This window comes from Drosophila albomicans, chromosome 2R, assembly GCF_009650485.2.
Source record: "Drosophila albomicans strain 15112-1751.03 chromosome 2R, ASM965048v2, whole genome shotgun sequence".
Classification (NCBI taxonomy): domain Eukaryota; kingdom Metazoa; phylum Arthropoda; class Insecta; order Diptera; family Drosophilidae; genus Drosophila; species Drosophila albomicans.
In genome coordinates, this window is record NC_047631.2 from 2,090,822 (window position 1) to 2,107,070 (window position 16,249).

At 32.4% G+C, this 16,249-nt stretch overlaps 1 protein-coding gene across 39 annotated transcripts in view; it reads left to right on the top strand.

The window, feature by feature from the left end:
• Positions 1-291: 291 nt before the first annotated feature.
• Positions 292-16,249, top strand: part of LOC117574290 (calcium-activated potassium channel slowpoke) — a 47,901-nt gene continuing 31,943 nt past the window's right edge. For 13 of the 39 annotated variants that reach the window (XM_052008106.1, XM_052008110.1, XM_052008112.1 and 10 more), the window contains exons 1-6: positions 8,014-8,352; positions 9,590-9,748; positions 9,878-9,989; positions 10,327-10,478; positions 10,808-10,975; positions 12,318-12,409. In XM_052008106.1, coding sequence (XP_051864066.1) covers positions 8,017-8,352; positions 9,590-9,748; positions 9,878-9,989; positions 10,327-10,478; positions 10,808-10,975; positions 12,318-12,409 — 1,019 coding nt within the window. In that variant the 5' untranslated portion in view covers positions 8,014-8,016. Of the gene's footprint in view, positions 723-1,056; positions 1,073-5,491; positions 5,514-6,749; positions 6,883-6,984; positions 7,641-8,013; positions 8,353-9,589; positions 9,749-9,877; positions 9,990-10,326; positions 10,479-10,807; positions 10,976-12,317; positions 12,410-14,564; positions 14,657-16,249 lie in introns of those variants that run through there. The other 26 variants (XM_034258083.2, XM_034258078.2, XM_034258085.2 and 23 more) reach the window with 15 other exon arrangements.

Sequence of the window (16,249 nt, forward strand, 5' to 3'; positions counted from 1 at the left end):
AGAATGAATGTGTGTGGGAAAGTTCACAAGAGAGAAAGTACGACACCGAATAAGCTTGTCAGTAATGAGAGCACGTTGCAAAAAGTCGACGCTCAGCTGCTGATTTTGCTTTGCATTTGCTTCGCGTCTTTATTTATTTATTTACTATTCATATTGTCCTTCTCACTGCCGTTGTTAAATTACTTACTATACTTTTAGTTGTCGTGGGCAACAGGAAATTAATAGGGCAACATTTTGTAATAGCAATATATAATAACTTTTCAAATTTTATTTATTTTACGCAAGTGAATAAACATTAAACATTTTAAAGGAATTTGCGTATAAGTAAGCAAGAAAAGTGTTAGCATCGTTTTCAATGCAAATTTATTGATCAAAATCAATTCTAATCAAGAAACGCACAATGTTTTTTAAAACGGAATGCTAAAGAGACATAAATAACAAATTGCAACAAAAATACAAAATTTATTAATGAACATAAAAATATGATAAGTTGTATACGGTGAAATAAGAAAGAAAGGAAGCACGGATAAAAATTGTATTACAATCGCAAAGAACGGAGGTGTAAAAAAAATATCAATAGAATTTCCATAAATAAATAATAATTAGCAATAAATATTAACTGCAATAATTCTACAACAAATCGTCTACACTTTGATGTGCGATTTGAGCGTGTGAATGTTGGCAGCCCTGGAGCCGTGCCTCGGTGGTTTAGCCTGTACTAGGTGAGTAAGTCTATATTCCTAAGTGAGGTTAACTGACCCCATTTTATATTCCCCTTACATATTATCTTCATACATTCAACGTATATAGTACATCAAGATAAGACTACTTTCCCGTCTTGTGGTTCACACACAATTTTCAAGAAGTAAATATGAACACGGACCCAAAAATATTGATTACGGTTGTTATTTTAAGGGCAACTCGAAAAGAAATATACCAAAACAGAAACATAGTACTTGCACTACTTGAAACTGATACTGAAAACTGAAACTGAAACTGAACACTTAGCATGGCCAGCTGGTGTCCAAATTGTCATGAACTGCCACCGTTTTATCCACCCATCTCTCCAAAGGTAAAGCCACATTTAAAAATAAATGTTTTAATGCTTCTTGTGCTGAAGCTAGCAATACAAGTACTGGCTGTAGATGTGCAATAAGTCTTCAATCGATTTATCATTTCCGAAGGCATCATCATTTATTCATTTGCTCGCTACTGCTAGTATTGAGAATTGAGTTTTTCTTTTATTGTTGTTGTTTTTTTTTTTTTTTTTATCAACAATGTTTGCCTATGTATTCGAATGTAACCATGCCTCAAATACAGACAACAGTTCTAATAAGCTGGAGATTGCTTTCTGTATACTTATTCGCCTCTAGTGGCTACAACAGCAACACCAACAGCAGCAGTTCGCAAGACCTCTGAAAAAGTGGAACAAACAAACACACACACACATGTGTACAAAAGAATATCCAAGTCCAATGTAAGCCCTTTGGCCTTGGTCATGTCGAGACGGTCAGCAATCAGCGTGCCAAGTACTAACCATAAATTGCTCAAAATGTCGAAGGGTATTTGTCAGTGCGTTGCTTGTCACTTGCCATTTGTCTCTCTCTCTCTCTCTCTCTCTGTCTTTGTTTCTCGTTCTCGCTATCTTGGTTCTTCCCAATTTCTTTGTTGTTCTACTAGATTTTGACAGACATGTGTCAACTTATCTGGCCATGTCCAAGCCGATGCCTTAAAATCAATAGTTCGCAATGTAAATTATTACTACATGGCCGTTGTCGTGTGACTTCATCCGGTTGATTGCCAACCGCACATTCTGTCCCCCGCTGAAACGACAAATTAAGCTTAGTTCATTGATTATGCATTATTTATTTTAATATGTATCATTGCGTCGTTTAGTTCAACAGAGTTAGTCACGCTGTATCGACTGTATAGTGTACGGCTGCTTGAATGTGAGCCTACTAGTAAATAGTTGTAACAATCACCGTTAGAACGTTACCAAACACAGTTGTTTTTGTGAAAATTTATGAATTTAAATGAATTTTATTTCACTTACATAATTATTTAAAGTATTTCATAAACGTGCTCGTAGGCAAATGTTCAAATTCTAAATAATATACCTGATACCCAATGTGAAAGCCTTTTTATAAAAAAGTATATCTAAATACGCTATAGTTTAGTTTACTTTGGTTTAATAATATGCATACATTAAAGCACTCTAAAAGTTAAAACGGATGTGTCCAAGATTTAAAGCATAATTCTGTATTATTGATTACAGATGACACGATTTGCGTGTATCAATCATTTTCATTCAGCACATTGTTGTCATATCCTTCTTCCCTATTGGGACCAGGTATATGTTACATATACATATATATATATATGTATCCGCCTGTATCAGCCTGCGAAGTTAATTTAACAGGCAGAAACGATAATATTCGATCCTAAGAATTACAAATTTTTAGACTGTATGTCTAAGTGGGTAAATCTAATAGTCAGCATCAGAAACACGAAATTATATACTACTTTGCGAATATAGTATGTCCATGTAGTTTATTTCAGAAAATATAACGTTCTACCGCATCATGTCATAGTCGGCTGTGTGTAAGAAATAATTCAAAAGAGCGTTCGTATCCTGACTGTGGGATAATTTTGAATATTAGCAAAACAGTGCGATATTATTCTTAATATATAGTATGTACGAAGTTCATACACTGCAAAAATACTAAAATATACTTAAGAATTTATTTTAGCTTTATTGAAGAAAGTGCGATATCAATGAAAGTCAGTTGATTATTGCACACAAATTAATATTTTTTTTACCTTTGTATACTTCGTACCCATATGGCAGAATGGTATTATAACTTCATGCCTGTAGTGAATGTATATAACAGACAGAGGGAGTCATCTCTGACCCCATAAAGTATATATATTCTTGATCAGCGTCAACAGAGAAAACGATATAGCAATGTCGTCAGTCTGTCTATCATACATACGGACAGTCTCAAATTTTTGCCACGTCCATTTCCGCCCTCGCAAATTGAAAATATTGAATAACAAGTGTAATTTTAAAGCTAAAGTGATACGGACACACAATAAAAACCATAATATTTATGACTCCTGAAAATTTGGATGCGATTAGATGAAAATTGTAAAAGTTACTCAAGAAATACTTTTGTGTAGCTGCTTTGGCTGACAATCTGGTGTATTTTTAATGTACTATATCAATATATAAAATAAAGCATTTGGAATATTTTTTAATTTTGGAGTATATGAATTTGGTATATTTTAATACCGCACTGTCTTGGTCTTATTCAAAATGGGCAGCGGGTATCTCTCAGTCGAGCACACTCGACTTTAAATTTCTTTCTTGTTTTTAGTTGATTTGTTTGTAATAGCTTTAATATTATTCTTCCTGAGTTTGTTTACTTTTGCAGCAATAGCTTTAGGGGCTGTACGAATGTTGTTACTATAGTGTATGAACTCGCATAATAAAACCGCATCACATAAGGAGGTGCTCTAGGTGTAAATACGGAATTGGGTTTGAATTAAATTGGGATCTTGTAGTTGAATATTTTCGATTAAGTGACTCTCACCTATTTTATATCAAGGTTTCGACATTTCGTTAGTATTTTTGGGGCCAACTATGTAGAAAGTAAATATTATATATGTCATGGACATCGATAAAATATTCCTTATTTATTTTCTTGATAGTTTAGGGTATTGGGAATCCTGTGGCAATTACACACTTTTGTTTTCATATACAATAATAATAATAAATGCGCAAATCATTAAAATGTGCCTTGGAGCAAAGAATGATTGATTTGAACTAGTCTAGCTTCTAATTCTCATTGGACAATCACAAAATACAATCTTAAGAGACTTTGAGCGTCAATAAAACTGCAGTCATAGTGATTATTTACTTTCCGCATGAACAAACATCTATGTATGCATATATTCCGTTTAGGCTTTTTATTTATATATTTACTGATAACGCATCAATAAGATTGTGAGACGTAACAAGTACAGCAGCTTATAAAAATGAATCAAAGTTTGAATAACATTAATCCATTTGTTTTTCGAATGAATTTATTGACTTTTCTTACGGAGGTTTTTTTTAAAGTATTCCCAAGATAATAAACATTTTATTGATACACTTTATTTAATCTTAAATCTATTTTATATAATTAAAAAATTTTGTTTTGTATTACAAAATTTCAGTTAATTACAATAAATATAATAAATGTTGTTTAATCGATTTTTCTTTAATAAGAAGCTAGTTAGTTGGGTTAGTTAAATACAACAGTTAAGTTGCTCCATTTATCGACTTTTTAAAAATCTTGTAATATCGTTGAGACTGTCGAATGCTTAAATTACAAGCCGGACAATATTTATCTAGTAACTGATAATTGCATAAAATGTCTATGCGCGATCACTTATTGCGTTTTTGTGAATACAAATAAGAGTGAATGCTACAGTCAGGTGGGCTCGACTGTGACATACCAGCTACCCATTTTCAATATAACCATATTCTAAAAATATATTCAATTAATATACCAAAAATACTAAAATACACCACAGGCTATATTTGTTATATCGGTGTAGTGCTACATTCAAACTATCACCCCATTGCAGTTTATCGTCTTGGCTGTTGATGCTGATCAAGAAAATATTTACTTTACTTATATACATTTTCTGCACGCACGAAGTTATAATACCCTCTTACCTATAGGCTATAAATATGCGCATATAAAAATGTATCGTAAAATAGCTATGTAGAACGTCAAATAGTTCATACATAATTTCTGGAAAACTTAAAAAATTTCACTACTGCCCTTCAAGACATTTATCATAATATAAATAAAGTTTTATGATATTCAAAAACCACTAAATTAATTTAAATCATACATAAAAGTTTGCATACCTTTTATAAACCCAAAACTACGATTATATAATGTATATTTTTCACTAGATTTTTATACAACACTTATTTCTCATTATGAGTATTGATTACAATTGAAATTCCTAGAATGCTATTAGAAAACTGGTTAGATGACTGATCAAAACAAAATAGCATTCGTCATTGTCGTAATGCTCATTGCCAGACGTTTTCGGAAATTCGCAAAATTTGTCTAACATATCCGACAGTTTGAAAAATGTTTATTCACGAATTTGTATTTGATAAGAAATAAAATTGTATTTGATAAGCTCAAGCAATATGAGAAATTATGGTCAGCGGAAAAATATACTCAGTTTAAACAACACAAGCTCAAAATATACAAAGAGGGGATGTTCTGCTACATACTATACTTAGGCCTCGTAACGGATAGCAATGCTCCGCCGGAAATAACAAACAAAACGCGTAAATTATGAAACGACAGCTAACTTGCAACATGGCGTGACAAGGCCGAGTTAAGCTAAGTTAACTTGGTGCTCGTCCGCGCTGCTAAAGAGGCAAAAGCAGGCAGTCGCTAAAAGTTCGACGGGCACCAGGTCACAGAAGTAAATGCCTTTGTGTGAGTATGAGTGTGTGTGTGTGTGTGTTTGTGTGTGTCTGTCTGTCATTGTAAGTGGGCCTATAGCATCGAGCTGCAGAACAAGAGAGCTAATAATTAATTTATTAATGTTTGCCCCTTCTGTCGTTCCATTGTAATAATAATTCACTCTTGGCAACTCACGAACACATTCAGCTACGTAAACACACATATTCGATTACATATGTTCATATGTATGTACACATTTACAAATGGTTCTCATCTGTTCATTTAGGAATTAACCGTTAACGATGAAAACCAAAAATTGAATAAAGTCTTGTTATAATTTAAACCTCACATTCGACAGTAAAATGTGTGTTTAAACAATCCTAAGTCTTAAATAAATGTAGACAAATCTTTAGCGAAATGTACGAAATATGCATATAATTCGCCCTATTTTAGTGAACGATAGTGGGCGTCTGTTGTTGATCAAGGTGTATACTTTCTTTTTGCAATAATTAATTTCAAACTTGTCTCCTGCCCTGACAATTCTCGCGGTTAAGAGGCAGAGAAAACAAATAAGATACAGTTGAGTGTGCTCGACTGTTGGAGACCATCTACCCATTTTTGATAGATGCAAAATATTGCGGTATTTATTTTAAAGTACAATATATCGAAATAATATACCACAAAAGTAATTAAATACTAAAGGCTATTTTAGGTTTTGATACAGTACTATATTAAAAATATACCAAAGTGTGCCTAATATACCAGATAGCCAGCCAAAGCAGCTAAGACCCCTAGTAAGCGTTTTCCCCATACAAATGTTTTTCTTTAATATCTTCGACATTTTTTATCTGATCGCAATCAAATTTTCTGAAATAATAAAGACCATAGTTATTATTGTTTGCATCAAAATTCACTCTCTCTACAACTATAAAATAGACATACCAACATGGCTATATCGTCTCGGCTATTGACGCTGCTCAAGAATATGTATACTTAATAGGGTTGGAGATGCTTCTTTCTGCTGTTACAAACATTTCCTGCCGGCACGAACTTATATTATAGTAATAGTTCTCGCTGCCTTTCTCATGCACATGCTACTAGCGTCAGGAGATAGCATGCTGGCCGGTTGACAAGCCTTCGGTCTTAGTTGGGACTCTTCGTAATCGTAGCGCTTTTACGTTTTTTTTTTTATTCAATTTCAGTTTGCGCGGGACAGTTGGGCTGTTCGTTCGTTCGGTGCCTCCATTTTGTTCAGTGCGTGTGACTGTGATGTGATGTGGGTGAAAGACACAAATGCAAGTGTATAATATAAAAAATACACACATACTATATGTAGATATATGTATGTACATATTTTGCATATATACGAAATATACACAGTGGGCAAGCAGTGATTCATTAAGTACGTTGGCCTCAACAGAAAAGCGTGCACATCTTTATAAATCACACATATTTAACTTGTAAAATGAATAATAATAATTTATTAATAAAATCGTGAAGTCGTGTCTAATTAAACGGGTTTGAAGTTTGCCCTATGGGCCATATTGCTCAATATTTGTATAAAGTGCTTCTAAATAATTGTAGATTGTCGTATGCCGACCAATGCTGACATCTTGAGTAAATCGTCGTCGCATTCTGTGTTCTTTTCTGCGTTTGAGTGTGTATGATCATTGTGCGTGTCGCCTACATTGCGAGATCACTTTAAAAATAAAAGATTTGTTTTGCTGCTATTTTTAAAGGCTTGCCAAGTTTTCGTACCGTACCGTTCCATTCCGTTCTGTACCGTTCCGCTCCGATCCGATCCGTTTCGTTTCGTTCTGTTCCGTTTCGCTGTCGTTGTTGTCGTTGTCGAGGTGCTGTGTTGGTGGCGTCATTGGCCACTTGGCCATGTTCAAAGTTGTCTGGGGCTCATATGCACTTGAAGTATAGCGAGTATTGTCAGTGTCAGCATCAAAGCGAGCAAAAACATCAGCTACAGCGTCAATATCAACATAAATACCTAGCCCCAACGTCAACCCGAGCTGAGCCAATCCGATAATCATATTCATAGATTAGTACATTGCACATATAATTAACAAGTATATATAGAAGTCTGGCGAAATGTAATCAACTGAAATGGCAAGCGGTTTGATCGGCGCAAATATTACCGACATGCCAAATGTAAGCATTAATTAAAGTAATTCATTTCAGTTCTACAAATTTGTTAAAATTAATAGATGAACCCAGTTTCTAACAAACTTATTTCCATTTACTGCGTTATACATACGTTTTGTCACACGAGGCATTAAGGCATTCTTGAAAATGTCAAATGTGACGTACATTTGTGTAATATATCGCCAGATTCATGTTTTGTTTGTACTTGTAATTGCCGTTCTGTCCTAAGATTTGTGTGTCGCCATAAATATATTTTTAGTACTAATAAATACTATATATGTATATGTTACGTATGTTAATGCTACTGCTAATTGATATTATGCTTCTGCTCACAATATATAATATATATATAATATATTTTATTGTACACATATTGCAGGGGATGTCGGGGTGTGATCAAAGCACTGTCGAATCATTGGCCGATGATCCAACAGATTCACCATTCGATGCCGATGATTGTCTCAAAGTTCGTAAATATTGGTGCTTTCTGCTATCCAGCATATTCACATTCCTTGCTGGGCTGCTCATTGTGCTGCTATGGCGGGCATTTGCCTTCGTCTGCTGCCGCAAGGAGCCGGACCTGGGACCCAACGATCCCAAACAAAAAGAGCAGAAGGCGTCACGCAACAAACAGGAGTTCGAGGGAACCTTTATGACAGAAGCAAAAGACTGGGCTGGGGAGCTTATCTCGGGTCAAACAACAACTGGACGAATTTTGGTAAGTTTTTCTTGGTTCATATGTTCACATATTTCACGTCTATCCATATCAACGCCACAAAGAACACCAAAAATATCTCAAAGACAATCTGCGCAGATAAATTTTATGTTTTCATATTGTTATGTTTATACGCACCATTTATAATAATAATTACAGCCCATAGAATTTCAGAAATAGTTATGTATTTACTATAGAGTCATCTTAGGGCATATCTCTGGGATAGACAAAAATAAGTAGAGTCTCGTATTCGAGAAAACTTTTATCTTTTGTATTTGTTTATTGTAGCTTTAGTAACTGCATGGGGGAAAAATGACTTGCGTGTAAAGTATAGCATTTGGACTTTATTGTGTCACATTGGGTTGCTGTTGGTTGCATGTCAACAACGTAAGCTACCAAATTTAGTATTTCCATATACTACAAGTATACTATAGTACATACTGAAATTAGAATTGATTTACTGGCCTCAGAAAGCGGCTGCCTTTGGTGTTTTTAATGTGTGTACGTATACGTATGTATGTATATGATATATTAGGTTGCTTAAAACCTTATAAGCAAAAACCTTTTTCTACTGATAACTATATGATAAGGAGCCAACATAAAGAATGCAGGTATTATATTTTAATATTATGCATTTGGCAGCGTGGCAAGCCATCAATTAAATTTGAATCACTGTTTTGTCAAGGGATTTTTGTGCAGGTATTTTGTTAGATGTACAAGATTAAAGTTAGAAATGGCCGTTTATTTTGTATATATGTATGTATCTTTAGTAAAATTTGTAAAATCATGAGATATGGGTTCATTTAAATGTTGTGTAAACAGAAATATTATTTATTGCTATTTTTATTTGCTCAAAAAATTGTTATACATTTTTGTATTCCTAACATTACATGATAAAATTCGGTAAATTCGGTTTTCTTACAAATTACGGATACAATTTGGTTTTAGTGGATAGATAAAGATATTATGATAATGATTCAATGATTTCAAAATAATTATTTTTAAAATTTGGACAGATAGATTTCGAATCTTTAACTTTACGGAATAAGGGTTTGATTCTTGAATCATAAGCTTTAATTTTGGATAGACTTAAATATTTCGCACTTTTACAACAACTGTTTTAGTATTCTATAAGGACTTTTAGGTATATCATGAAAATAAAAACATAAATTGAAAAGTTTCCGTAATAACTAAGTCCAGTTGTTAGTTGTTAATAATTGTTTTTATTTTTCATTTTCAGGTCGTACTCGTATTTATACTCAGCATTGCCTCTCTCATTATATACTTCGTTGATGCATCTAGCGAAGAAGTCGAAAGATGCCAAAAATGGAGTAATAACATTACTCAACAGATCGATCTCGCATTCAATATCTTTTTTATGGTTTACTTTTTTATACGAGTAAGTTGCACTGCGGCTCATTCGCATATCATTTATTTAGTATGAAAATGCAATTGGCTAAACCTTTTCTGTTTAATATGTTACAATTTCTGTTTTACAAATTCTTTTTTATTAACAACTTTATTACAGTTCATAGCGGCGTCCGATAAGCTTTGGTTTATGTTAGAAATGTACAGTTTTGTAGATTATTTTACAATACCCCCGTCCTTCGTATCAATATATTTAGATCGAACTTGGATCGGTAAGAACAAAAAATACTTACAAAAAATATTACAATATTGCTCAAAATGTTTTTTTTTTTTTTTACAAAGTTATGCATACAAATCGGTTACACGAATAAATATTCCGCGTATTCTTCATGCTCTACTCACATATATATTCTTTTTTGCAAACTTTTTAAATAAACAAATATGTCGCGATCGATTTGTATGCATGCAATGTGCATTACTCTACATACATGCACGTATACATATACAAATGTATATGTACTCGTATACATACGTATTTGTGTGTATGTGTATGATATGTTTGAATGAGCCCCCAGAATTATATATCATGAATGTATGTATCATAAACAGGTCTTCGATTTCTTCGAGCGCTACGTCTCATGACTGTTCCAGATATTTTACAATATTTAAACGTACTAAAAACATCGAGCTCAATTCGCTTGGCTCAACTAGTATCCATTTTTATATCCGTGTGGTTAACAGCAGCGGGCATTATACATCTGGTATGTAAACACACACACACATCCTTATGCACCCAACGACATCAACACACTTACACATACCCTTTCCCATCCTTTGTATAAACATACGAGTAGTCATCTATGTATGTATGCGTGACGCGCATCTTCCAGAAGACTTTGTGACAAATTGCAGCATGTGCTGGAAGCCAGATTTTCTTTAACGTAAACGCTATGTTGAAATTTGTTACAAAGCATACTCGAACATAATTGGAAGATTCGCGTGGCGTTTTTTCTAATTTTTAATAGCCAATGGGATGCTGATGCGTGTTTTTTGCAATTATAAATTGCGATTGCATTTACTTAAAATTTAGCTGGAAAACTCTGGCGATCCGCTGGATTTTAATAATGCTCATCGTTTATCCTATTGGACCTGTGTCTATTTCCTAATTGTGACCATGTCAACGGTAGGATATGGTGACGTCTACTGTGAGACTGTCTTGGGAAGAACATTTCTGGTGTTCTTTCTGCTCGTCGGCTTGGTAAGTTAAATTTCTTGCAAAGTAATACTAAAACCATAAACCATAAATATACAGTTTGCATCAAACTCTAAGCTTTATTTTAGTTGTATCCAACAAGAGAATATTTCCTTTCTCTGTCTCTCCATCACGCGCGCGCGCTTTTCTTTCTTGTCGTCTAGTCCCATTGGGCTTAGGTCAAACAAGCAGTGGGGTTCGCAGTGCTGATATGTGTGAATGATTACATTGTGGTTGTTTACCAAATTTACCTAGAACAGTAATGCTCAAAATTAGCTTCTTCTTATTTACTTCTTGTTTACAAAGTATCGAAGTATATTCCTAAAAACCCCCAACCAAGTAGCCAAAATACCGAGAGTAGCATTTACTATAACAATTAACTTAAACCTTCATTCATTCAAACAGTTTTACTTCTACTACGTTCTAGAAATATACATACTTACAAACTACAGTTGGATTAATACCATATGGACTTATACTATAAATTTACTACTATTTAATTCATTTAATGTTATCAAATTGTATTTATGAAATATGCTATATTTATGTAAATACATACATAGATCGACATTATAACGCTGCACTCTTTTGATTATTCATTATATCTTAAAGTTTAATTTGAGACTCAGCTTTGGTTTACGTACTCGTTCATCCACGTTTAATTAACTTCATGCGTCTCAAATTGCAGTTATCTATTGTCACTCGACGTATTTGAAATATTCTAATTATGCACACACAGAGCCATCTACTACATCTACTTACTTACTCGAGCAGCAGCAGCTGGTAGATGAATCATTTTCTTCATTTACTTTTCTTATGAATCAAACAGAATTGCATGCGAAGTTATCGATTTTTATAATGTGTAACTTTATCGATTTGCCTTTGATTTTGTATTTAAAATAATTTGTAGACAAGACATCGAAACAGACACCGACATCGAAACCGAAATCGACTCCACAGAAACACTGACTGTGGGAAATTATGATAAAAATATAACATAGCAGGCTTTTAAAGCAGTTGGGATATATTCGATATTTGAAAAGTATTTTCGGTCATAAATGTTCAATGTTATTGTTTTTTTTTTTGCATGAACTAATTCTGACTGCCACAAATTTGATTTAAGTGTAAGAAAACAAATTGTAATTGCATACGTACTGTATATACACACACAGATCGTATTAGCGCCCTCTGGTGTGATTGACTAGAAGTTCCGTTGCTCTGATAATTCAAGAACTTGTCGGCAGTAATTTCTAAGATTTCATTTAAAATAAAATAATATGTAATTATTAACAATTATAGATAAAATTTGTTAATTTTGGTATATCTTCGTGTATATGAAATATTTTAGGCAATGTTTGCCAGCAGTATACCGGAAATAATTGAACTCGTCGGTAGTGGCAATAAATATGGCGGTGAACTCAAAAGAGAACACGGAAAGAGGTAGTCTATAACATTCCAAATAAAGTATTAAATGTAATAAATTACATAACATCATATATATATCTAAAAATACCTCAATATAACCAATGGTACTAAAATACCAATTAAACAATATAATCAATTGATGAAATGAAGATCTCAAATATCCTTAGCGTACTCTCTGAGCTAAATCGCGCCTTTACGTGTAGAAAACTGTCAGATGTCAAAAGTAAAATAATTTTTTAATTTTTTTGTTTAGTTTTCCAACGATTCAGACATTTTTACTAATCTCATTTACTGATCCAGTAAATGCATACTCCTATTGAGAATTTATTTGAATCCGAAGGTGCAGGTGTTTCAAATTCTGTGCATTTTCATTCTCAACCACTTTTTGTACAAATACAATAATGTAACGATTTATTATCTGCAATAGTGTTGAATATTTACTTTTAAACTTAATCAAATTACACATTTACTTAGTCTGTTACCCTTTTGTTTTATTTTTTATTTACCACACGAATTTGTATTTTGGTAACTCGCATATAAAGTTGACTGTTGACTGTGATGCAAAGTTATACTAATATCTTTACCCTAATCTCAAATGTAGATGCAGTCAACTTTTTATAAAAAAGATCGTAAATACAACAAGTTTATAAATTTATATTTTTTTAATAAGTATTCTTAAACAAAGCCCATGACATTTATTATAGTTGCGAGGCGCTTTAAAAAATTGTTAAAACTAAAGTAACTACAATATTTGTATTTAAATTTTCTATAATTATTCGATTAAACATTTAGTTATAATAATTTTTAAAGAGATTAGTAAGAATATTTAATGACATTTCTTAGTTCTTGAACATTTTTATTTCATTGCGTTATTTTCTCTCAATTTGAATTTATTTTCATGGAATCCAATTGTAGGAGTGTGTTTTACAAAATTTTCAGTTTTTAAATCTGTTTTGGTTTTCGTTTCTTATAATATGTTGCCAAGCTTTTAACGTTTCTTGTATTAATATCAAAGAAACTTCAAAATATGCGTTTTTTCTATTTGCAATGTTTCAAAGTTTGTTTTTTTTTTCATATCTTAAAGCATTTGTGCAAAACCATTTGGCGCATTGTTGTTAATTCACATTTAAAGCATCGGTCACGCATTGCCAATAAAACAATGTAAACAAAGTACACGTAATAAGCTATAGTATTCTATAATTTATTCGTATTGATCTAAGAATAAAACGATTTTTATCAGCGTCAGTTTCTTTTTAAATTTCTTATTGTTTTATTCTGTAAACTGATATTTCAAAATAACTTTCTATCAACTTAAAGATGTCTTCTGAGTACGTCTGCTTAAAAATTGTCATCTAAACCAAAAAAGTTTTAGAATGAAATGTTATTTACATTAAAATGAATGGAATACATATTTTGGAAATTAAAAGGTGTCAGGTTTAATTTAAATTTTTAAAAATTCCATAGGATAGCAATTTGCATAAAATACATCAACAATTTTTAAGTACTCATTATATAATTTGTATTTCAACTGCCATCACAATAACCCGAGAACTTTAACCGTCAATTGAGAGAGTTCTTTATCTCTCTCTCTCTCTCTCTACATATGCAAATGTGTAGGCAGCCATTGCACTCTTCGTGCACAGCTGTAAATCTGTAACACTTGTAAATTTTAGATAACATGTTTTATTACCACAAAAAGTAATCAACTCATTAATTAGAGTTAAAGGTAAACATCTTTGAATTTGCAGAAAGCCAAAACTGTACTTGTATATGTAAAATAATGTACAAATAGATGTAATATTGTCAGAGTATCTACTCCTATTTTCGACAAGAGATTATTTTAAGTGTGTATATACGTAAATAAACAAGTATGACTGTGTGTGAGTGATCAATTGAATGAGTTAAGTATGGTCGTTAGAGTGCCAGTATTGTGCGTTATGCGTTGTGAGTTGAAATTCCTTGTTTCTTTTATGTTGTGCAACGTTTGCGTCGTCGTCGTCGTCGTCGTCGTCGTCTATAAGCAAAATATGCATTTTTTAACACGCAACAGCCAAACAAAACAACACCAATGAAGTTAGCCCATATTTGTAACTGCAATTGTAAATGAAACTCAACAACTATTTTGGCACTTTTCTATATTCTAAATGTGTACGTGTGTTGTTGAATTTAGGCCGTGTTCGCTAGTTGGATACCAGAAATCACTGAACTGGCTGCCCAAAGAAGCAAATATGGTGGAACATATAGCAAGGATCCTAGAAAAAGGTACACGAACATGTTGCTGGCTGTACCACAATCAAAAAAAAAAAAAAAAAAAAAAAAAAATCTAAAAATTACAACAAATACAATCGAAACGAAATAAATAAATAAGTCAATAACAACAACACAAGAAAAAGAATCAAATCTCAAAATTGAATATAAAGCTACAATCGCTACAATTAATTTAACATAATTCTTTCTTATATTGCATTTTTACTAAACTTCAAAAAAGTACATAAACCTTTTAAATATTAGTTCATTTTTATTAATTACACTTTTATATAAATATTTTATTTTCTTTTAGTTTTATTTTTGACTTCACTTGAATTTGCATAAAAATATGATATTTGCTAGGTATTCGAAACAAGAGAAATTTAAGATAAAAATTTATACAGTCGCCGTAAACGGATTGTCTTACAATTTTTTCTCAGCAAAAAAATTGAGAACTAACAGACTTGGTATTTCGAATTTCTCAAAAGGCATTGGTTTCTTGGTGGCACGTGTAAGAGATAGACATGATTTTACTCTGTGAACATAAGCCAAAGTGTAAAATATTCGAATTGGTTGTCAAATCCTTCTGTAAATTTTGTTTTGTCTTTATATGTACTATTATAATGAAGAAATACGTATCTTGTTTTATTTTTATTATTTTTATTTGAGCTTTTAAGATCGATTTTTTGTGTACAATGTTAACTATACGTGTATGAATAGGTATTTCTTGTGTGTGTACAACACTCTGTTCCAGAGCACTATTAATGGGCCAACTTATAAAGTCGGCGGTTGTGTAGTGTGAAAGGGCGAATTTCCTTGTTAAGCGCTGCTCCCATATGAGCGAAATAAATAAGATACACCACTGATGCATAAATGCAATTATTAAAAGAAACAGATGAACTCACATTCTTTGCCTAATTTAATGGCGAAAATATGCCAAGTAAATATTTTTGCAACTTGGTTGCAATATTTTTTTTATGCCAATTTCATATGTTAATTAATGTTATTTATCTACACAAGAAAAAGCCGCACACGCACTCTTTTCATGGTTTTTAAAGTTATCATATTTTTGGATGTTTTCGCTTTGCGATATCAGTGCAAAAACGTAGGTTGTCTATTTTTTCGTATGTAGAACAACTGATTTGACATCCACATGCATTCAAGTATCGAAGTATCGATACGTTTTATTTATTTTCTGCTTTGAACTGAGGAACGAAATGTGCGTTGTGCGGAAAAACGCGATTTCGCTCATCTGGGAACAGCGCTTTTGACTAGAACTTAATCTACTATACATATTGTTATATGTAGTTTTCTTATCAAACTCAATATTTATTCATTTTATTGTATTGCAAAAATCGAAGCATGCATGTATCATATGATATTGGTAGAGTAATTTCGAAATTGATTCCAAGCAAGCCAACATATCAAATATCCACATATACATACAGCCAATTTTTTTAATATATATATGTATATATTTTATATATATTAACATGTATTTCATGGATTGGCAATTTTTATTTTAAGGAACAATTTACAGAAGGTTTTAAATTTCTTGCGTGTGGCATAAATCAAAGAGAAATCTATGCATTTTGGTACGGAAAACAA